At 39.9% G+C, this 25406-nt stretch overlaps 1 protein-coding gene across 3 annotated transcripts in view; it reads right to left on the bottom strand.

The window, feature by feature from the left end:
- CSMD1 (CUB and Sushi multiple domains 1) overlaps window positions 1-25406 on the bottom strand; it is a 1994958-nt gene that overhangs the window by 777636 nt on the left and 1191916 nt on the right. For all 3 annotated transcript variants that reach the window (XM_050950505.1, XM_050950506.1, XM_050950507.1), the window contains exon 7: window positions 24639-24716. In XM_050950505.1, coding sequence (XP_050806462.1) covers window positions 24639-24716 — 78 coding nt within the window. The remainder of the gene's footprint in view (window positions 1-24638; window positions 24717-25406) is intronic.

The raw sequence follows: 25406 nt of genomic DNA, 5'->3' as shown, positions 1-25406 counted from the left end.
TCTCTGCATAAAATATTTAACTGGACAAAGGAGACATTATGAGAAGAGGTACAAATTCAGAAATGACAGTGTGTGCCACCTTTTCTAGTTTTATTTTTTGTTCTTCTTTCCCTCCAGGGAAGCGTTACGTTCAAACGTTAAGGAATGTTACATGATATAGCAATTGTACCTCTATTAAAACCCTAAATTTAAATGGTACTTGGATGTAATTATACTAACTTGAGATAGTTCTCCTTAGCAATGGTTAAATATTTAGTGTGTGTATGCCAATAGATATAGTTTCTCCTAAATAGCTAGACTGATATTGTAATAACCTTAGTCCCAGATTTGGACCTTAGCGTCCAAAATATGGGGGTTAGCATGAAAACCTCCAAGCTTAGTTACCTGCTTGGACCTGGTACCTGCTGCCACCACCCAAAAAATTAGAGTGTTTTGGGGCACTCTGGTCCCTCTGAAAAACCTTCCCTGGGGACCCCAAGGCCCAAATCCCTTGAGTCTCACAACAAAGGGAAATAATCCTTTTTCCCTTCCCCCCTCCAGGTGCTCCTGGAGAGATACACAGACACAAGCTCTGTGAAACTACACAGAGAGACTCCCCCTCTCTGTTCCCAATCCTGAAAACAAAAAAGTACTTTCCTATTCCCCCAGAGGGAATGCAAAATCAGGCTAGCAATCCAACACACAGATCTCCCCTTGACTTCTTCCTCCCACCAATTCCCTGGTGAGTACAGACTCAATTTCCCTGAAGTAAAGAAAAACTCCAACAGGTCTTAAAAGAAAGCTTTATATAAAAAGAAAGAAAAATACATCCAAATGTCTCTCTGTATTAAGATGATACAATACAGGGTCAATTGCTTAAAAGAATATTGAATAAACAGCCTTATTCAAAAAGAATACAAATCAAAGCACTCCAGCACTTATATTCATGCAAATACCAAAGAAAAGAAACCATAGAACTTACTATCTGATCTCTTTGTCCTTACACTTAGAAACAGAAGATTAGAAAGTAGAACTACTTCTCCAAAGCTCAGAGAAAGCAGGCAGACGACAAAAGACTCAGACACTCAAATCCCTCCACCCAAAGTTGAAAAAATCCGGTTTCCTGATTGGTCCTCTGGTCAGGTGCTTCAGGTGAAAGAGACATTAACCCTTAGCTATCTGTTTATGACAGATATTATGTCAGAAACAGTTATTCAAACTAGCTGTAACAATTTACCTCCTAGTCCTTCAGAGTGCTGACTGCCTGCTGGAAGATGATGAGTCCTTTCAACTCAAACTGACTTGTGTCTACCCAGGGTGCTCAGCATCTTACAAAATCATACCGGTAAGCTTTCAAAAGTCTTGTCTAATGCTGCAGTAAATCAATCTGGATTGATCATTAAGAATCTGCTAATAGTGTTTTTACAGAAAGGATTTTGACTCCTTCTCCTGCACTTGTATGTTGCTGTGATATAAACAACCCAGAAGGAACTGGTAGAGAATTCTCCTAGTACAGCTGAGGCATTTTCCCCTCTGCAAGTCCCAGTGGAGGGAGTAAAATTAGGGGATGGATTGGATACAGCCATCATGCACCACTAAGGTCATTTTGGCTTGTGCCACAAGCCACAGACAGCACTACAGAAACTGCAGCAATTTAGAGTAGCCCCTGACACTTCCTAAGATCCACTTGGAACAGTTTTTTTCCCCAGAATAGATCTAAATTGGAAGGGGGCAAAGCCATGTCTGTTCTTCCATCTTCTGAGCATAGAAACTGACCTCTGTCCTTTAAAACTTTATTTATGCCTTAGAATAAAATTTGTTAAAAATTATTCAGTGCACTGTTGTCATGTAAAATTGGTGATTCAATTGACTGTGCACAGGTTTCTGAGACTGAAAACTAGGATTGAACATAAGTGAAGTTAAATGCCTTAATGTTATTACTGTTCCAGGAGAAATAGCGGAGGGGCGTCAGGCTGGTTTACCAACATGCCGCCACCACTAAAACAAACAAAAATAGGAAGGGTTTTTGTTCAACACACCTATTCTTTTCCACTTCAGCTTATGAAAAATATTCTTTTTCTTTGCCATAACCCCCTTTAGAGGTACTTAACCTTGTGTCAGGCAGGGAGAAATCCATTTTAAGAAAAGGTAAGCACATGACTTTTTGCTCTTGCACTGATCTTTCTTACAAGAAGTAGTATCTGCCTTCCATCTCACCCATGATCATGCTGTTAATCTTTGATGCAGTTGGCACCATGCTGAAGTATTTTCTCTATTCTTCCCCATTTAAAGAAAGGAAAAGGTACCAATGCTAAGAAGCAGGAGATACGTAATTTTACTCTAGTATTGCATGTCTTGTTTCATAAGATCTCAAAAGCCCTGTTTCTATTGGATTTTTTTTTTTTACCCTTTCCTCAGCTAGAGCAGTTACAGCTAATAGAGTGAAACTGCTTACCCACAGGCGATTTTAAATTACAGCACTGCCACTCAAGTCTTTATAGTTAAGCTTGTGAGTCAGCACTTTTCTGTATTTTGGGGGTTTAGCCATAAATGTTTTTCTTTGAGTTAAATCAACATGAAATGGAGAGTCCAGACAAGAACTTTTTAAATCTCTCAGTATGTGCTTGTTTTTAATAAATCTAAAAAGTGAAAAGTTGAGTATTATGGAGTTCATTTTATTTGTGCTTAACTTAAAAATAGTTCTAATTATAGGTGGAGCTGGTAGAAACACTTAGTTAAGGCTCTCTAATGCTTTCTACTTGCTTTTAACCTTGTCATACTTCAAATGTTTGGGATGGAATTTTCCATGCTTTGTGCCTGCTGCAGGCTATTTTATTTATGAAAGTTTTAGCAAAACTTTTTCAGCCATCATTAACAGTCATGTTGGGGGAAAATAGGTAATTTAGCTAATGTTAAAATGTTTTTTTCCAGCCATTTTTTGGAAAAGCTCTAGCACTTCTGCAGTTTGGAGCAAGAACTTGAGATTTGGCAGAGGACTAGCATGGTCTTCAGACAGTTGCCTTTTTGTCCCTATGAAAATTCATCCAGATTTGGCCAAATTATAAAACTGCTAAAAGTTGTTCTTTGCATATAATCAAATACAGATTTTTAGAGGCTTGTTGCTAAAAGCTCTAAATGTTCTATCTGCATTTAACATGCTTCCAGCCTCACTGACATTTCATCTGCACTGAATGTGCTCCACTGATCTTGAGCTCCAGATGTGATATATCAGCAGCAGCCTCAGAGGAAAGCATGTTCAGCTAGAAGGAGACCATGAGCTCTAATCTGAGTTTTTAAACCACTTCCTAAATATAATCATTCTGTACATTCTGGAACTCTTATTAGGCAAAGCTGCATACCCTTGTTCTGAGAGGCAGGCCAATATTCTCCCCATTTCACAGATTCTGTCAAGGAGAGGTTGCAAAAAGTTAGTTCAGGCAAAGTGGGGATATGTGCATATGCATTATGATATAGTTAAATTACAGTATCTGAGCCCCAAAATCTCACTTCCAGCTGACAAGGGGGTTACAAGAATTTCCTGATTCTAGTACATATATCCTGGTTCACCAAAGAATGTCATGTAAAGTATGAAAGAAAAGCCAGTGTCACACCAGTTATGACTGACTATTGTTGTAAAATGACCTGCTGCTAGGTCAGGAATTAGGTATATATACACACACCGGAAATACGTTCTTATTGTTTGTCTCAAGGTGTTAAACCCCACCGATATGAAAAACTGGTTTCCTGCCAGACTGCAGATGTTTATCCAGCTTCCTTTTGAAATGTAAGTACAGTATTGTTTTATTCAGTCACCAGTCTGAGCTCAATGCAGATGGAGTGCGAGATTTAAGAGAAAGACATGATCTGTACAGAGACAAAAAAAAAAAGGACACTTATCTGAGGGTGAACTTCAAATATCTTCTGGACTATAACTGGAGGACAAGGAAACCACCCTGTTACTATGCAGCTAGGAAGTAGACAGACATGTTTGAATTCATGAAAATGGGATCACAACCAGTTCTAGGCTGGAAATACCCAAAAATTTTTGGGTGAGATAAGACTACTTTACACAGGAGGTAAGCCTAAATTAAGTTTAGTCTCTAGACAGTATGTTTTGATTTTGTTTTATATGTAATCATTTCCAATATTTGTACTCACTTGAATCTTTGTTAATAAACTAATTGTTTTCCCCTACAAAATACACTTAAGTGCTATGATGTTAAGCAGAATAGCAATCCTGAGTTGACTCATACAAGGGAGTGTATATATTGACCTGGTAATTCTATGAGTGATCAATTGAGAAGGGGCTGGATTTTAAGGGAGAATACATCAAAGGCACTAGGGTCTGGAGCATGACTATTGTTAACATGCAAGGCAATGCAAAGGCTGGCATAGCTCAAAAGAGATTGTTGGGCGGGTGGGGGGCGCTAACAAACTGGAGTTTTCAGGGAACTGACACACAGTTAAGCACAAGCAAGTCTTTCTTTCTTTCTCACTGGAGGCAGAGGTGTAACAAGGAGACTTGTAGCCCCAGGCAGACCCTGAGACTGTCACACATGATCACATACTATTTATCCTACAGAACTTCTGCTGCATTCAGTGCACAGGATAGACAATCAAAGAAGAAAAAATGATTGGAACTCAAGAGCTAGGTTCTATTCCTGGGTCTGCCACAGTCTCTGCTCTTGAAGTTGGGCAAAACCAGGGGCGGCTCTAGGCATTCTGCTGCCGCAAGCACGGCAGGCAGGCAGGCAGGCAGCCTTCTGGGGTTTGCTTGCGGAGGGTCCGGGAGCCTCCCGGGAGGTCTGCCAAAGCCACAGGATGAGCAGACCCTCCGCAGGCAAGCCGCCAAAGGCAACCTGCCTGCCGCCCCCGTGGCAACAGGCAGAGTGCCCCCCGTGGCTTGCCGCCCCAAGCATGCACTTGGTATGCTGGGGCCTGGAGCCGCCCCTGGGCAAGACAACTATAAAGCATACATTCAAAGGGACCAAACTAAGGTTTTGGCCTTTCCTAAGTGCTTGAGTAGCAGCATTAACATTCTTTTTATGTAATTTAAAATAATTGGGCAAGAAACCACTGTATAATGTGTCACTGCATATGGCATTAACATAAAAAGTCATTTCTCAAATAAATGTGATCCCTAACTTTGGATAGAGAAATCTGCTGTACTTTTACCAGATACCTATAATTATGATGTTAGCATATTGCTTTTATAGTGTCACGTGGGAGAGGTGCGACAATCCTTTTCTATGCAACTAGGTTTGATTAGACTCTTCAGACACCTTCCAACAAATTGAGTTAAGAACAGATCAATAAGGTTCATGTACTTATATATTTGTTAACATTGAACACAAAACAGATACTCTAATATTAGACTCCTCTAGCAAACTGGATAGTTTTGCTACTTTGCAACATTTCTGCTCAGCGTTTTTCCCCCTCTTCAAAGCATGAGTTCAGCTATTTGGAGTAGAAATGGCCTTTTGGCTACTTAGTGGGGAAGAGTATTTGAAATCCAAAGGTCTTAAGATAATTACTATTAGAACATTCAGTCTATTCACGATTACTCTACATCCTTTTAAAAAGGAGCTTACCTTCGTATTTATGTGCCCCAACAACCTCCAAATCCATATCTTCCAACTTATCTTCACATTTCTTTCAATTTATAAACACATGGTTACTTGTACAGACTGAAAGATTTTTTTTTTCCAGTAAAATGTGTAGTCATTCTCCCTGCAAATAGGGTCCCCCAGCAGCTCCTCAAATGCCTGGCTGGTAAGCAGGACCAGCGCTAGGGGTTTTGGCACCCTAGACACATGGCAATTTCGCCGTCCCGCGCCCTGGTCCTGCGGCTCCAGCGGAGTTGCTGCAGGGGTGCCTGCAGGAGGTCCACCGGGGCCGCGGGAGCGGCCGACCGTCCGCAGGCACGACTGCAGCAGCTCCACCAGAGCCGCGGACCAGCGGACCCTCCGCAGGCACAACTGCGGCAGCTCCACCAGAGCACCCTGCCGACCCCTCCGGCAAAATGCCACCCACCAATAAACCTGGCGCCCTAGGCGATTGCCTAGGCCGCCTAAATGGAAGCGCCAGCCCTGCTGGTAAGCCCTCTTTGTGAATAAAGTAGCATACACAATCCAGCAGGTTACCTCCACCCACTATTAGTATTGCTATTTATACTCCAGATCCATCACAACATAGCAGCAGTTATGTAGAGCTCTCTTTCTGCTCCCTGGCTCAGCCATTTATACTGTTTGCTTTCTTCTCAGCATTATACCACTGCCGAGCTAATTACCCCAGCAGGCACCCCATAAATGCAAGTGATCCCTTTTACCATTACAAACCCAATCTAAGTTCCTCCTACTCTAACTAAACCCAGAGCACTAGAAGTTCTAAGTGACCAGTGTTCTGGTTTTCAAAAGCCTCTACAGCTGCTAACAGCACCATACCCCACTACCCTTTTCATTTTGGATGCAATGGTTGAAGCGTTCGCAGGATATACTGAATCAGGCCATCCACTTGGTGGCCTCTGCTAAAGGAGCTTTTATGGAAGACAAGTGGATAGCCAGATTCATCATATCCTGGGAACACTTCAACAACTGACAACTATTGGTTGAAGGTCTTTGAACCTTTACCTCATACCACTTTAAAGAGCATGCAATTATTCAAAAAGCAAAAAATAATGTAGCATTCACCAGGCTATTGAATGTCTTAAATTCAATTTTTAATGATATATGTATTTTGATGTTTCATTACAAAATTAATGAACTGATTTTTATAAATGCTCAGCACATTCAGCTCCTGTTAAAGCATTACTCCCAAGTTTTAGATCTTCATAACAGCTATTCTGAATATTCCAGCAGGTCATCAGAAATGATTGTGACAGAGATCTGTCCTTGTCTGTGGGTCCCACATTTTCTGGTGGATTTTACTAGGCTCAGAGGCTCACTGTGACCCTCCACATAGCCCTTCTCGCTCTAGAGCCAAGGGTCACAGCCTACTAAACCATTTTCATCATAAGCCAGTGAGGGAGGTGAAGAGAAACTACCATCCCTTGCACAGTCTCTGTTGTCTCCCAGGCTCAGTGATTAATCAGGGGGTCAAAAGGGGCAAGCCCAGGCCTACCCTCTACTCTAGGCTCTAGCCCAGGGACCCTAATAATATCAGCTATGGTAGCTGGCCTTTTAGAAACAGCACCCATATAATTCCCTGTGCTACTTCCCCACAGCAACCCCACTTCACCTTTACCTCAGACTCTTTGCTTGTGTCTTATCATGTACTGTGCAGTCTCTCCAACAGCAAAGCTTCCTCCTACAGCTTCTGACATGTGCACCTCCCTGACTAACTGGGAGGTTTTTTAACTAGTTTCAGTCAGCCCCTGATTGGCTTCAGGTGTCCCAGTCAACCTAGCTGTCTCCCCTGCTTTCTGGAAGGATCTTAATTAGCCCCAGGTGTCTTGATTAATCTGGAGCAACTGCCATTTGGCTACCATGGTAACAGGGATTTGAGCAGGCTGGGGCTAACACACCTGTTTCTCACTATTTTCCTATAGCCATCTGGCCTTGCCCCATCACATGATATATATATGATTTTTCCAAACTTTCATGTAGTAAGATCTGATTATATGTTTGGGCACATCTAGTGAACTGTAAAATAGGAACTGAGAACTGACATTTATTAAATGAAGGGTTGTAACACCATGTAGTAAGGTTTCCCAAGGCCTCCCATTATAAGACCTCTGGGAACAAAGAATACAGGTCAGTGAGGGGACAGGCGTGACTGGAAGACACTGTGGGGGAGAGCTAGACATATCAGATGAGGAGCCAGGAAAGAGGAAACTGGGATTAGCTGGGCAAGAAAATAAAAGACAAGAAAGTGGGGTGGAGGGAACTGGCTTGACAAGGAAACTTGAACTAGGAGTGTGGGGACTGGGACTGGAAGTGGTGAGACTAGTATTTGCTAGGCAAGGTGACTGGGATTGGGATGAGAAGCCCAAGAAGTAGAGACTGGGACTGGATAGACAAGGGGAATGGGACTGGGGGAAAGAGAGACTGCTGGGACAAATACAGTTTGGTGATGACTGGGGCAGAAGGGGTCTGAAAGGGCAAAAGTCTGTGCTCACTAGAACACATTCCAGAACCTGAAATGGAATCCAAGATTCCCGAGTCTCACCATTTTTCTGCTATCAGCAAATATCTATGAAGCCTCCTGGCAAAGCATCCCGTCTCCCTTTAGTACTGGTCCACATACAAGATGACAATCTATTATTGGGACCAATTACTACCATATGCTCAAGTGCCAGAGGTCTGTGTGGAACTGGATTCCACCCCTTCCTCTCTCACAGTGTTCCCTTGTGACACTAATTAAGTCACTTATGAGCAAACTTTTCATAGGTAGTCACTGTATTCCTCATTTTCTGGGTGCATGATGAGATCCTGGGGTCTGATATGCAGAGGAGAAAAGCACTTATAGCTGCAACTGAACTCAATGAAAGCTAGGCTCTGAACATAAGTAGTAATATATAATGGTAAATACTCTGTAAAAATCAGATCTTATTTTAAAATTGGGCACCCAAAATTAATGGATAGTTAATCTTTCTGTATCTGAGTTCCTCATCTTTAGAATGGGGACAATACAAGCCCTTACCTCACAAAGATGTCATGAAAATAAATTAATTCATGTTTGAGAAGTTTGCAGATACCGTAGTAATGAGCTTAAAAAAAAAGCCTCTAAGAAAATCAATAACTGTCTTCAAAGCAGGGTTAGAATAGTATGCGGTAAATAAGACCTACCGCCACACATTGAACAAGAAGAAAATGAGATACTGAACAGCTGCTCACTAAGTGAACACCATTCATCTGCACAAGGAACATGGCAGTGCACCTATGGAAAAATAGTAAGTGATCCATATCAGAGGGTAGCCGTGTTAGTCTGGATCTGTAAAAGCAGCAAAGAATCCTGTGGCACCTTATAGACCTTATAGATGCTCCAAAACGTCTGTTAGTCTATAAGGTGCCACAGGATTCTTTGCTGCTTTTAAGTGATCCATGTAATTAAAAATTTTATCACAATGAATATGGGAAAGGAGGCATATTAAGGTTGCACAGTCAACCTTTTGTATATAAGATATAGCTTATCAGTCCAATTACACTTTGGTGGTTTATTTAAAAAAAAAAAAAGACACACAATCCCAATAGGTAATGAGTGTCTCCTATATAATGCTTACCTCACCCAATTAAATTTAACTGGGAGCTAGAAGACTCTCAGCATCTTGCTGGTTAGAATCAGAGTTCTTAAAAATGTGTAATGTAATTGAGTCAATATTCTTAGTTTCAAAACCTTGCTATATACTCTGTCTTTAACTGTAGGCTCACAATGACTTCCAAGAAACTGTTAGTACATATCTAGAGTACACAGATCCTTTGGGTCTATAAAATTAGGTCAGAAATGTCATCAGACTTCCAGTTTGCCATTTTCATGGCAATGTTGTTGTGACACTGAGCCAGAAAGGGTTAAGCAACTTGCAGGCTAACTGACTGAAGGTCAACCTTTAAAGACATATTAGAAAAATGTATATAAATGGTAATTAGGGACATTTCTTATAAATAGCTGACATAGCCACATTAGATAGACTAGAGCTTTAAAAAACAAAGCAGTATTGCTAGAGAATTAGCAGAAAATACTAATTGTATGTGTGTGTACCTATATTTTGTTAGAGGTTAACAATGTAACCAGACAGTTCCTGTCCGTTACTATATTCTATTGATTCAGAGATCAAAATGGAATATTAACATATAGATGAAACTTGGGTGTAATAATACAATTGTCTGTATTTCTCTTTGAAGTCTGTAGTAAACTGTCTATGAACTGCTTAATGAATAATGACCTTATGCTAGTGAATGCAACTAATTACCTGTCTATCCATAGGAAATGGAAGGTTTTACTTCAAAGCCACAATATTCACCCAAATAACTGCCGTCAGGAGGCTATCAATAGCCTGTCAGAGATCTATAAAGGAACCCAATCTTGTATCTTAGATTTGCTAAAGCTTGGTCAGGGGAAGCTTGAGTCATAAGACTGAGGTCTCCAACTGCAGTGTGAATTACCCTGTTCCTCATTGAAGAATTTGAACAAACTCTATAGATGGACTGATTCTGGAAAGAATGTTTTGCAACTCAGCAGCTCACCATCTCTACTATGAAACTGACATAAGAACTTTATTCATATTTGTATGTATAATGATATTTTTTAACCACACTACCCTCTTTTTAATAAATCTTAGTTTAGCTAATAAGAATTGGCTGTAACCATGTATTTGGGTAAGATCTGGAATATTCATTGACCTGGTGAGTAACGTGTCCACTCCTTTGGGATTGGTAGAACTTTATCTATGATGAAGAAGATTCAGTAATCATCATATTTGACTTTGCTGTCTGGGTGGGTGCCCAAGGCTGGGTTGCTTTAAGGGAACTGGGTTTTGGCTTGTAAGATATTGTAGAAGCTGTTTTGTTGATGGCTTGGTGAATCCAAGTATTAGAATAAACCACCAATTTTGGGGATTGTCTGCCCCATTCTTTGCAGTTTGCCCTGATTGAGCAGTCTCAGTGAGACCTACCCAGGTACCATGGTCACAGATGTAATCTCTGTCTACTTATGCAGTCCCTATTGCACCTTCTAACACCTTCCAAGTCCTTTGTCATGAGAACGCCTTCCTTAATATTTTAGCACTTCTATTTCAGGGCAGGACCAGAAAGGGCCAGGATGAATTAGAATAAAAAATAAAATAGAAAAAAGGTGACTTTTTTTTTAAACCTCCCAAAAGGTCTTTTCAATTGTGGTAAGATTTGGGCTAGTTTTTAATTTATTCCATCCAATTTTGCCATACCTACAACAGCTGCACTACCTAAACACAGCTGTCTGAGAGCAAGAGGTAGCCTCATGCTAGGGTGACCAGATGTCCCAATTTTGGGGTCATTTTCTTCTATAGACTCCTATTATCCCCCCACACCCATCCTGATTTTTCACACTTGCTATCTGGTCACCCTACTGCATGCTCCATTTTTTACAAGATCTGAAATTCCTGAGCATACTTCTCTGTGTGTTGTTTTAGAGCAGCCTGTTCCAGTCTCCGCTATTATGCACTGCTGCTCATAATGCACTTCAAAACTTTTGAGAAAAAGACTAGTGGGGAATTAAGGAAGGAACAGACTTTTCAGCATATCACAGGTTCTCTGGTGCTTTAAGGAAGAGAGGGAAAGCTGATACGTGGAGAAAAAAAGCAGCAGCCTGAATAAAATAACCTATGCTACAAGAAGCATCAGCTGTGAGAAGACACATTTTTCCTGTTTTTGTTAATTTGGTAATTAACTTCCTTTATTTCATGCAAAAGAAATAAACTTCAGTTCTTAGCATGCTTCGCTGATTGAGTCTGATGACTAGGGAACCTAATATACACAACTGTGACTCATCTAATTTACTGGAGCTTATGTCATTATCTTTTGATGTTAGGAGTATGGAATTGCAAATATACTGGCAATGGGAGTCAAATAAACATCAGCAAAACAACAAGCAAAACAACAAGCACAGATTAGATATGCTTTCAGTTTATAATTATTATCTGTTAAACAATAACTGAGATAGCCATTTTGAGTTCTAAGGATGGCACTGGTTGTTTTATGGGAAATCCTGGTTTAGGAGTGACTTTGGGATCTCTATCTGCTAGTCTACAGTAGACAATGTGTTTCAAAAGTATATCTGACCCACAGTGTCTTAAATGTAAACCCTGCTAGTTCATTAGCTAGCATAGATAGTGGCACTAAAATAATATTTTGGAGGGGAGTGAGAGGTTCTGGTAAATGCAGTTAGGTCATTCTCTCTCTGTCTCTCAATAATGTATACATTTTAAAAGTCAATATATTCGAGCAATCAATTTTGAAGGGAGTTATAATCTGCTGTAGATAAATAGTGGACTTCAGTTCTCAGCAGAGCTTGAATCAGCATGAATATTTCCCTCCCCTCCAAAACAACAATTAATCTTTCCCTTTTCCTGGCAAAGATATGTTGTAATTTATCAGCTAAGGTTCTTAGAGTAGCACCTACCACTGTAATATGTGACAGAATGACGGAGCACAACAGGCAAGTTGTTGTGTTGTACACTGGTTTCACTAGGTTTCTGTGCATTCTCAAGATGTCCATAAAATCAGGGCTGTGTAAAATGAGAATGTGGAATCATCTACCCTCAATCTGGGAGACACAAAAACATGCCATATTAAATAATTTGGTAAGTTAGGGTTACATAAAATAGGATTCTACTATAACAGAAGTAGTAGGAATTTAGTTTAAAGGGTATGCAACTTGCTTTTTCTTATTTTTTCCCCTCATTTCTTCATTCCCCTCTCACTCCTATTTTCATTCTTTGCCTTTATTTCCATTTCTCACCATCTTCCCATATGGTTTTCTCTCTCTGATCTTTCCTCTTGGTCAGGGGCAGCTCTAGGGATTTTGCCGCCCCAAGCACTGCAGGCAGGCTGCCTCCGGTGGTTTGCCTGCAGAGGGTCCATTGGTCCCTGCGGCAGGTCCGCCAAAGCCGCAGGACCAGCGGACCCTCCGCAGGCAAACCATTGGAGGCAGCCTGCCTGCTGCCCCCGCAGTGCTGGCAGAGCGCCCCCTGCAGCTTGCCGCCCCAAGCACGCATTTGGCATGCTGGGGTCTGGAGCCGTCCCTGCTCTTGTTGTTTTGGTACTTCCCTATTCTTGTGTTTCTTTTTGTCCCTCTCCTTCCTAGGTGTAGGAGGATTCCCCTCCCCCACACCTTTCAACCTGTTTTTCTTCTCTGAACACTCCCTTTAATCTCAAGGGCATAACTCATGTTTTTCTCATTTCCACTCAGGTCTTTATTAATCCACAATTTGTCTCTCACACAAGGCCCCATGAGTGCATCTCCCACCCAATTGCTGGCCATATTTTAAATCTCTTCTATGTATCTAAAGAATTATAAACACACACACACTTCTATTCCCCAGCAAACCCCATCCAAATCAAGCTAGACTGTGCTTCCATAGTGTTATAGAATTGTGACATGTTTCATGGTGATAGACATTATAATTGGTTTGTGGAAGAATTGATTCCAAAATACTGCTGCAGTGACTCATGGGAGTTGTAGTTCAGGTGCTTCATTTCCCTATTGTTCCCTATGGGCTAGGTTCCCCAGAAGGACTTAATCTCCCATATTTCACCACAGAAATGCAACTGCCATGAGAGACTACCTATGCTCACCAAGGAGTGTAACCATGGTGAATCATGGGTGAAGTAGTCCAGTTAGGCAGCTTTTCATTTTGGTTTTCAGCTGAAATTTTTGGATGACAATTTCTGATTTTAAGTCAAAAAAAAACAAAACAAAACTTTTGATTGAATAAAAAAAAATGTTTGAACAGATTTTTTTAGACTCTACTATCAACTTCTAAAGAGTAGTTTTCCCAAAAAACCCAACAGGACAAACAGGATCTGAATGCAGATTCATTGCAGATGAACTGTGCAACAGGACTGTGCAGCTGGCTTCCTGACTATTGTATTATGTCTCTTTCACAAGTAAAGCAGGGCCTAGCCTCTGCAGAAGTTGGACAGGGTATGTAAGAGACTTTGTCCAAATAGCTTGTACAACCTGAAACATGGCTGCTTTACATGGTCTGATGGTATTGTTTAGTTACCACTACTCAAAACTTTTTTCTTAGGTTACAAGAGTCATAACCCCATAATATCAATATTTTTTCTGCAAAGCCTGAATTTGAACAACAGCTAGGGTTTACCTATCAATTTACCTGCAATACTCTGAAACTTCAGGGACTAAATTTTGCCAGTTTACATCCTCCCTAGTCTGCCTCTCCAGTTAAGCTGCACAGGAGGTAGTTAGTGTAGTATTATGTCAATTAAGCCTTATCTAAGAATTAAGAAGTATATTTAAAATTCAAGTGTTGTGAACAGTTAACGTTTATAGTGCTATATTCATCTAAAGAGCAGATTGCTGGTCACTGTTTGACTTTCCAGAAAACAGAATTGACTATTTATTTAGCTTTCACTATGAGATGCTCACTTTGGAAAATCAATAATGTTACATAGTTGTATAAGAACATTTAATGGCAGTTGCAGTTTTCTAGGTGGATTACAATCCAGTCTAACCACCCAAAATACAATCAGATTACACACATTTTGTTTAATATATTTTAATAGATGCTTTCTTCTGGTTATTTTAGAAATTATATACGCAAATTATGTGTTAAATAATTGATGAAGCACCTTGTTTTGCTTCTCGTTACAAGTGATGCTTTTCTTCACTAATATATTTAGACAGTAGTTCTCTTCACAGCAAGATTTTTGCATAGAATTTTAAAAGATATTTCAGCTCCTGCAGTGATGAAGGCCTATTTAGGAACAGCAAGTATAATTTACTAACCTGATTTATGAAGCAATTTCTACAATCTAGCAAAATAGTATTGTATAATATTATTACATAGGGATATGTATCTTTGTTGAGAAAACAAAATTCTTTAACACTTGGAACTCTGTATTATTACATTTTATAATGGAACAAAGTAGATCAGGGTAATTATCCCTCTTGTTTTATTAAAGATTTACACAATTGTTAGAGGTTAATGCTACTATTTATTTTCCTACTGTCAAATGTTACACTATAATAAAATCTATGTTACTAAGTAAAACGAGGAATAGAGGCATTAATCCTTCATTAGACAACGATAAGAGATGTAACATAACTCTAGCTATGTATGTATCTGCATCTGGATAAATATAGCAAAAATGTTTTTAATACAGAAAGATCAAGAACAAACCTGGAAACAGTTATTCATGTAAGTAAACTTCATGGCATGAGTAGTTCCATTAACTTTTCAATGTATTTATATGAATGTCTGCAGAATTAGGCCTTTAATCTGCAGCATATAAATACTAGTAATAGAGTTACCTGTGCTCATATTTATTTCAGGGGAAATTATCTTAGCAACTGAGTGTACAGTACATGTTCTATATTCCTGTTAAAGGGCATTGTGGAAGGGTGACAACTCACCGGCATGGCACCTCCTGCTGGTTGTCCAGGGAATTAGCTCTTTTCCAGTTCTGGAGCACCCTGTGCAGGCCAGTGTCTCACCTGCTGCTGGTCCTCATGTCCCTCCCAGACCCTGGTACCCTTTACATCAGGGTCTACCCCCTTGCAGCAACCCACAATCTGGGTCTCCCCACCTTCCCTCAGTGACTATTGCCAATCATCAGCTAGCCCCCACTCACTGGGGAAGACTACAGTCTATACACCACTCATCATCGGCAAGGGGTGCGGGGGAGACCTGTTGCCTTTCCTATATCTGGGTTGCCCCTCTAGAGCCCTAGTATCCTTTTGTGGACCCTTAGCTCAACCTGCAGCCTGGGGCTTTGCTAGACTGGAGCTCTCCAGCTTCCTTTCTCCAGCACTGTTCCACCTAAAATACTCTTCCCAGCTCCCAGGCAGCCAGATCCTTCTCTCCTGAGTAGCTAAAGAGGGAATGTCTGTCTCTAGCCCTCAGCCCTCTTATAAGGGTCAGCTGCGCCCTGATTGAGCTTGCCACACCTGTTGTCAGAAACAGTCAGCTTCCCCCAGTCATTCTCACTGCCCGTATTTCCAGCCATAGCACTCTCCAGGGCTGCTTTTAGCCCCTTGTCATAAACAGATAGAAGGAGTTAATAGAACAGAAGTACTTTATATCTCTTTTGCCTGTAAAGGGTTAACAAGATCAGTGAGCCTGGCTGTCACCTGACCAGAGGACCAATCAGGGGACAGGATACTTTCAAATCTTGAGGGAGGGAAGTCTTTGTGTGTGCTGTTAGTTTTTGGGTTGTTGTTCTCTCTGGGTTCTGAGAGTGACCAAAAGTGCAACCAGGTTTCTCTACAATCTCTCTGATACAGTCTCTTATATGTCCAGAATAGTAAGTACTAGGTAGATAAAGCAAGTTAGGCTTATGTTTGTTTTCTTTATTTGCAAATGTGTATTTGGCTGGAAGGAGTTCAAATTTGTATTTTGCTGAAAGGATTTTAATTTGTACTTGTATACTTAGGCTGGGAGGGTATTCCCAGTGTCTATAGCTGAAAGACCCTGTAACATATTCCATCTTAAATTTACAAAGACAATTTTTACTGTTTTTCTTTCTTTAATTAAAAGCTTTTCTTGTTTAAGAACCTGATTGTTTTTTTATTCTGGTGAGACCCCAGGGGACTGGGTCTGGATCCACCAGGGAATTGGTGGGGAGAAAGGAGGGAAGGGGGAGAGAGGTTAATTTCTCTCTGTGTTAGGATTACTTTCTCTCTCAGGGAGAGTCTGGGAGGGGGAGCGAGAAGGAGGGGGGAAGGTACATTTTCCTCTCTGTTTTAAGATTCAAGGAGTTTGAATCACAGTAATCTTCCAGGGTAACCCAGGGAGGGGAAGCCTGGGAGAGGCAATGGTGAGGGAAAGGGTTTACTTTCCTTGTGTTAAGATCCAGAGGGTCTGGGTCTTGGGGGTCCCCAGGCAAGGTTTTGGGGGGACCAGAGTGTACCAGGCACTGGAATTCCTGGTTGGTGGCAGCGCTACAAGTACTAAGCTGGTAATTGAGCTTAGAGGAATTCATGCTGGTACCCCATCTTTTGGACGCTAAGGTTCAGAGTGGGGAATTATATCATGACACCCCTTTTCCGCGGGTGTTGGGCAGCTGCCCCACTACAGGCATTCTGAAATACAATAGGATGTCTATAGGCACGCTAAGCTTAGAATGTTAATTATTTAAATCCATTGTTTCCTAACATTGTAATTAGTCCATCAATAAATTATGGGGAATCTCTTCTCATTTACAGAGAAGCCTGGTGTAAACATCAGCTTGAAAAATGCTTTTCTTCAGAAGCGGTAGGATTTGAAACTATGAAAAACATTTTTTCATAATTGGAAAGGCTAAAAAGTTTGGGACTGTGTATGGTCATTTGTGTCTGGGTACTCTCAAATTGGGTTTTGTGAGTTAATTCAGTGCAAGACCACACATACAAAACACCTAATTTCAATACTTATATTAGTGAACAAGTATTAGACAGACAGTCTGTCACAGTTATTATGAGAATCATTACTTCACATGACCCTTCCAGAAGCAAGCACATGAGTGTCTGGAGCTGGTTTCAGCCAGTGGCATACACTCCTGCCCTCCCACCACTGAGCAGGTTTTATGGCGATATTGCGTTAGTTTCCCCTCCCTTCTGCCATTTACCATTTAGCCTAGTGTCTGGAAGTTTCTCACTATGACTCTAGCATTCTGTCTGGACCATTAATAGCCTCTCCCCTCTTGGGGTGGGCAAAAATGTCTAGCAAGTCAGGAGACCAGTAACCCTAGTGAAGGGACAACAGTCTCCAGCCTCTTGTGGTTTGGATTCCATTGCTGTACATGTTTTAATAACTTCTCTGTTGGGGTTGATGGAAGAGCCCAGGTACACTCGTTCTCCTGGGTTCCAATCCAGGGACTCTGTATAAAGTATCTGGAACCAATTTATCCCAATCCCGTGCTGTTTTCTACCACTCCTGTCCTGGACACCATTTCCTAGATCCTTCTGGAGGTCCAAATGCCTAGGTGGTTTTCTAACAGTGTGTTGCCAAAGGACCTAACTCTCAGCAATCTCTCCGGCAGCCACCCTTCCTTTCTGAACTGCAGCTTTTTTACTACGCCAGCTCTTGCAGGGCCACCAACCAGACACAGCTGGGGAAGCAGCTAGTCTCCCTCTAGACCTGTTAGCTGCTTGGACAGCTTGTTCTGAGTATACCCCATAACAGTCACACACTCTAACTTGATAAATAACAGGGATAGGTCAGAAAGAAACTACAAAAGTATATTATTGCACATTATGAAGACTGCAAGAGTTAGCAGTTTTCAAAGCAAGACCCCCTTTCTTGTAATGGGAAAACTCTAGCATTCTCCCATAACTACCTTTTTAGAATGGTGTGAGGAGGCAGATGATCCTGGAAAAGAATTATGTTGGTGGGTTTTCTTTTCAAACCACTTTGTATGTCTGATGAGGGCAATGGTGCCATTTAACATGTCAGGTTCTGGCAAACAAGCCCCGCTAGACTTGTTTAGAAAATACACCACAGTTTGGCTCAGGATAAAAGGCAATTCCGAATGCTGAAAAAAATTCTATAGTTGCTTCAGTTGTTTTAGCTGAATGTGAGGAGACTGGCAGACTTGCATTATTTTGATTTTCCCTTGCCTTTAATTTAGCTCTTGCGTAGGTGCACAAGCCTGAAGGTTGCCAGGTGGGATTTTTTAAAATCTCCTACCTCTAGGACCACTCTGTTTCACCATTATGTCACTTCACTTACATCTCTCTAACAAACACTGTTTCTTGTACTTTCTTTTAAAATATTCAAAATATCTTACATTTCTCTAGCATGTTTCATCAAAGGATCCCAAAGCACGTTATAGACAGTGATGATGTTATATTTTTCTCAATTCAGTCCCTGAAGTCCACATCATTTCTGTGTACAAAAGTACAAACCAGGATAGGGTTGGGTTTTTGTTTGCTTGTTTTTTGCAAGGAAAATTCAGTAACAATTTCCTGGTAGATATTTCCCTACATTGTTCTATCAAAGGTTGGTGTTTGCCTCACTACAGAAAAGTTGGCAAAAGTGATGGGTCCCAGGGATCCACTTGGAGGCCCTGTATTCCCAAAGATGCTCTGGTCCCACTGCCATGCCCCCCTCACCCTGTCTTCTGCCCAGCTCATTAAACTGGCACATGACTTGGAGGAGGATTCGCCAAATTCATTAAGGGTTGTAAATTGCTGTTGTGGATGCAGTTCACGTTTGTTTTATCCTCTACATCCCCCCTACTCTAAAATATTCCTTTGAAGGCATATGTACAACAGATATCTTTGCCAACATTTTGCATCCCCAATCCACAGAGTAGTTCTCCACAAATGGAGGAAGTTCTTTGAAGATGCTAGTTAAACAGTAAAATATTACCATTTCTGGTCACAGATATTAACATGCAAACCAACCCATTGTTGCCCATTATCATCTCCATAATACTAGTCATTCACAGATTAAATACCTGCTATATTTGAGTTACAAGATTAGGACTTTAGACTCGAGTTTTTTAACTTTTCAACATGGACAGATGCAGATGTACAGCACCCCATTGGCTTCACTGGAGGCCTTAAGCAGCAGAACAGCTTGCAGGATCAGGGCCTGGGTATCTTTATCATAACATGCCAGTTCAAATTGAAAACTCCACCAACTCTCCTACAGCAAGTACACCTCTACCCCAATATAACATGACCCGCTATAACATGAATTTGGATATAACGCAGTAAAGGTATAATGAGAAATTATACAAAACCCACTGTACAGATGTAGTGAGACATTTTTATAGGAAAAAATTACTTCATAGTTATGTGTTGTGGTCTACACTGTGTTTGGACTGAATAAATTGTTTGCCCTAAATTCAGTCTTTTCTTCCTTTTTGCTAGTTTAGATATGTGCCACAATTCTTGTTACCATGGCAGCATAATACAAAACAAACAAAAAAAGTAGAAAACAATAGGAATTCCATTTCCTGAGGTGCTGGCGTTTATATTATATGAACTTCAGTCCATGAGAGGCGTGAATTTTGGGATTATTCCACTGAACTCAACTTTTTTGGGGAAGGATTGGAGCCTGCAGTGAATGCTTATTAAGTCTGAGCTTCCACTGTAGTACTTTGATGGAAAATACTGAAACAGTGGCTCTTTGGAAGTGTTGCTTGATTGTGATTTGACCTGAGATGGGAGTGAGTGCTGTGTGAAAATTTCAGCTTCAGCAAAAGAAATGGCTTGAACAATAAATACAATGCTATATACACACAGCTAAAACATTAAGGTTAGAAAAATGCAAAGAGGGCCCAGTAAGTTTGTGTGATGAAACTATCAGACTGTCCAAGAAAATCACATATAAAAATCAACAAAAATAATCCAATCTGGTGTTGGGATCCACTTTTTCACTTTACTGCTCTATAGTAATTTTGAAAAACATTGCATTTTAGGGATGAGGTGCTCTTTATGGACCAACCAAAGAATTACATTAAAGTGCAAACCAGAAAAAAAAGAAACCAATATTTATTTCACAATATTATTGTAATGGTCCTTTAAACACAACTTTAACTTTAAACACACTCAAAAAGAATCATAGCAGCTTTCATAATTGTAAATTGATTGAGTTGAGAGTCAATCTGACGAAGTGGGTATTCACCCACAAAAGCTCATGCTCCAAAACGTCTGTTAGTCGATAAGGTGCCACAGGATTCTTTACTGCTTTTACAGATCCAGACTAACACGGCTACCCCTCTGATACGAGTCAATTGTGGTCATTATCAGTTTGATAAGATCACTGCAGCCACATCAGTTGGCAATGAATTTTAAAATAATTCCGCCCCCCTTTTTAATATATAAAAGTTCTTGTCTTAATGATTCTCTATACAAGGGATAATAAAAAAAACTGATTAAAATGACACTATGAAATGCAGTATTTCCTACTAGCAGGCTTAATCTAAACTTATAAGATAGATCAACATAGGTACATTGATCAGGGGTTTGAAAAAACCAACCCCCTAACCAACATAGCTACACCAATGTGACCCCCAGGTAGACACAGTCATGATGATGGAAGAATGCTTCAGTCAACATAGCTAACTTTGCTCAGGTAAGTTGTGTTCCTACATACCCAAGGAAAAACCTCATCTGTCTGTGTAGGCTTTCTCTATACTATGGGGTTATACTGACATAGCTGCACTGACATAGCAATGCCAGCACAGTGTCCAGAGTGTAGACACATCCTTAGATGAATGGCTCTTCCTTAACAGTAATGGCCAACTCTTAGTACTCAGCAGCTTGCTTCTACAAGAGGGTATTTTTCTGCCAGCAAATATCGAGGGCTGAACATGAGGAAGAGTGAAGCAGAAGGATGATTTGAAGTTCAATTAAAAAAAAATTAAGAAACATAATTATATGTTAGCAATTTGCCATGAGTACCATTGTAGTTTTATATCACAATGAATTATGTTAGCCATTTCTTTCCTCAATTGCATACCAAATAATGATTTTCTCTCCCCACTCTTTAAGAACACTGTATCAGCAGTGACATCCTGTTCTGGAATTAGCCATTGTGACTAACTACTGAGTAACACAGCGTGTACCATGAATTTACTTAAATGTGTTCCAATGATCAATACTCAATCTGTAAATCCATTTGTTCTTTGACTCTATATGGCAAAAAATCATTGCCTAAAAAATTACTTTTTTTTTTTTTTTGGTTCAGTTGTAAGTCTGATAACTGTTCACAATATAAATCTCATGGGATAAAAATTAGTGATTCTGATAATATTAGCCAATTCCAAAATATATATATCTATTTTTAAATAGGAGACAAATATTTTTTGATATATAATTAATCATGCCTCAGAATGAAACGAAATTTGCTTCAGTGGAGTTTAAGGAGACTTTCACTGACATGAAAACATATCTACATTCTGCATTCACTAATAACATAAAACACTTAGTGTAGAAAATGTTACCCAGTTGCACAGTAAACAAACAATTTTAAACATAGTCCCTTATGTACACTGAGTGTTTAACAGTGTGTTAATATGTGTATAATTGTCAAAAATGCCTATGTGACTTAGGGAGACATGTGAGTGAGCTATTATCTTTTATTGGACCAATTGGTGAGAGAGATAAGGGTTCGAGCCACACAGAGCTCTTCTTCAGATCAACATAGCTATGGATGGCTCGAGCGCTTATCTCTCTCACCTCATCCATCTTGTCTCTCTAACATCCTGGTACTGATATGGGTACAATTACATGGCATACAAGGAGTTACTTAGGGTTCATGTACACGGCATGGACTGGAGACTGAGCTCAGAAACCCAGTAAGGAGGGATGGTCTCAGAGACCTGGCTCCAGCCTGAGTCCAAACATCTACAACGCTAGTTTTAGTCCCGTAGCAATAGCCCTAGTCAGTTGACCTGGGCTCTGAGACTCATGTGCATGAGTCTTTTTTTTTTCCAATGTTGATGAGCCCTAAGTAGATGAACCCTACACTGCTATTTTTAGTCCCATAGCACTACTCTGAGTCAGCTGACCCAAGGTCTAAGATTTGCTGCTGTGTTTTTTTTATTTTATTTATTTTTGCTGAGTAGAGAATTGTACCCCAGATGTTCTGACAGGATGCATGGTGGGCTTTTCAAAAGCACTTGTCTCTGCTTTCATTGAAGCCATTTAGTTTTATCATTGACTTGAATTGTAGCAGAGTTAAGTCAATGCCGAGTACTTTTTCATATTCCACACATAACTTCCAACTGTAGACAAAGTCTTATTAGGAAAGTTTCATTCTATTATACATCCATTCCACTCTTATACATATGGTTGGGGCTACCTACCATATAAATGAAAAGTACTGCATTCCATCATCTCCCACTCCTCTGCTGAGTAAGCCTGGGAGCTGTATCACAAAAGAGGGAAGTAACCTTACTATACTACTCCTCTGTGTAAAGAGGGATGAGCAGGAATTGCAGGGTCTTGCTCTTATTGCAGTTGTTTCCTTAAGAATTACTTGGCTGGTTTTAGTATAACAGTTCCATAATGAGAGTGAAGAAAAATGTGTCGCAGAGACTCCATAACAATTTCCTACCATGTTATAAACATTTTAAATTATAATGAAGCCGAGACTGAAACTAATATTTTCTATAGACTAGTATAGACTAAATGTTTGCATACTCTTTCATTTGGTTCAAGTAATAATACTGCTCTCAAGATAGCTTCTGTACTACTCTAGTGTCCACATTCATTGCATCACTTCTGAATCAAAATTGAGAAGCAAGCTTTAAAGGTTTTATTTGCAAACCATGAGGATTATGTTTGAGAAGGACTGACATCTGTAAATGGGGAGAAGTGATGGTTTATAACCTGGATATGTATCCACTGTGTTCTAACTGAACTGTATTATTAAGCTCTGTGCTGATAATACCTAACATTGTGTCCTCCTTATTTACAGTGGATATTAGTACTGAACAAAAGAAGTTACCTGTAAAAATTTAGGTGGGAGAGCTTAAGGGAAAAAAATCAATTTTTATTATTGTTTACCCTGTAATGTTATTGATAAATTTCACATTAGGGGCTTGTGTGACTACTTTAATATGAACCACATGTTTTTTTAGTTCTGTGTTGAAAAGTCAAGACATGATAAAGACATCACAAGCAAAAAAAGAAAAAAAGGAAAGAAACAATACGTTATTATATCTGAAGTCAACAACAGACTGCCTTATAAACATTTTTTCCAATAGCCTGCCTTACTTTGAATTCCTATAATTAAATGTGATATCTGACAGGATATGCTTTAAGAGTGTAAGCAGAGATCACACAATGCCCAGCACTGCCTTATGAATAATGGAACAGCCACCCATTTGTATACACACACCAGAAACTGTGGATCAGCTATATTCAGCTAGACCTAGCACAAAAAGTTCCTCTTCTGTGTCATACCAGGAAAGTATGATCTTTAAAAAGACACTTATCAGCCATTTTTCGTTCAGGTGAGCGCACTTTATACAAAAGTATGCACTGAAGAAACGAAGAATAGAATAATTTCCCCCAGTCATTAGTCTTTAATCTCAACTTCTAGAATTTCACACAACAAGCCAAATGCACACTTGGTTTTACTGCACTGATTTCAGTGCAATTACACCAAGGATTCATTTATTCATATCGGTTAATCTTTATGCAGACACTTAACTAGTTGTGAGTGAACTTAGGAGTCCCCTCTGGATGTTCCTTGGTCAGGGGACCCCTTGTACCCACAATCAAATTACAGGTACTGTCGTCGTTGTTTCAAACTTGGCCTGATTCATGTGGGCAACAACTCTGAGGCTATTACTCAAATTGTCAGGTATTCAGGTGAAGAGGAAAGCACAATTACTTAAAACAAAAATAAGTGGGTGGTCTCTAGTTACCAGTCTTATCTTTCTCCCAGACTACACATCGGGAAGAGGAGCACAAGGGAAAATTATGCGGCTCCAGAATCCACAAGACACATGGAGAAGGGAAGGAGCTGCTAAGCCCCCCTGCCCCACTTCCCATCTTGCTGGCAACTTGGGGAAAGAGATTGGTAGGAATAGAAAGGGTTGCTAACCTCCTCCCCCCATCATAACACATGAAGGGGAAGAAGCAGCCACTGAGACACACCACATGCTGGCCACACATGGGTGGGGGTTTAAAAACTCCTGGGAGACAGAATTAACTAAGTCCAATGGGAGGGTTATAAAGTGGAAAAAACCCAGAATCCCAGCCGCAAGAAGGAAAAGTGCTGCCTTTCCCCACATCCCCCATTTCCCAACAGGCAGAGAGAGGAATGTAAATATTATGATCCCCATCCCCAAGTATTATCACTGGAGATATAAAATCAGTCACTAACGAATGAAAAGACAGTGCAGCTTTCATAATTGTTTCCCAGCATTGCAGGGTTTTGTTGTTTGTTTGTTTGGTCTCCCTAACACACACTCTCCTGATTTGTGTTATTAATGAGGATAATAATGTACATGATCATTCTAAAGATAATAATAATAATAATGACGATAACAACAACTTACAGACAGAATTTTTGTGGTTACTGTCTTTGTTGGGCAGCATCTTGACTCCTCTTGACTTCAATTCAATTGCCTTTTTCACTGTTCAAAGCAAGCAAACAAAGACCAAGAAAGTTTATTAAGACATATGGTAAACACACACTGCATCCACAATGCATGTACTAAGTGAAAACAAAGCAATATGGAGTGCTACTATGAAATGGAATTTACAGTTACTTTCCAAGTAACCCAATTTACTTACTTTTTTTCTGAAACCATAACAATTTAATTATGTATCAGAAGAAAGTTGAGAGCCTTAGCATTTAGTAGCAGTAATAACAGGAATATTTTGACTTCAAACAGAATGTTTAAGTTTCATTAGAGCCAGAAAATAGACAAAACTGTCCCAATGATAACATGCTCACTATGAATTTATGTTTCCTATTGTAGATGACAAAACTTATTTTTTCCCCAAAAACCTATTTTCATTGTACAATATACCCCCAGACACTTTAATCCTGTTTTTTTAAAAATTAAAAATAGAATTGGACACATGCAAATATGCAACAATCTACAAAATTTAAACCTATGTGTCATAGTCCCACAAAAGTAATTGCTTTACAAACAAACTTGGGTTTGCTCTGTCAGAATGCTGAAGACAATCGTCAGATGTTATCTTTCAAGAATGTTGTACATTCACTGGGTAGTCCTTGTTTATAGTCAACCTTTTATCTTTTTCCTGGAGCTTTGTATGTGATAGCTAATGATTTTAAAGTTTACACATTCGTATAT

Source organism: Gopherus flavomarginatus, chromosome 4 (assembly GCF_025201925.1).
Source record: "Gopherus flavomarginatus isolate rGopFla2 chromosome 4, rGopFla2.mat.asm, whole genome shotgun sequence".
NCBI classification, from domain to species: Eukaryota; Metazoa; Chordata; order Testudines; family Testudinidae; genus Gopherus; species Gopherus flavomarginatus.
Note: the sequence above shows the minus strand (reverse complement) of the source record. Positions and strands in the feature narration are given on the sequence as shown.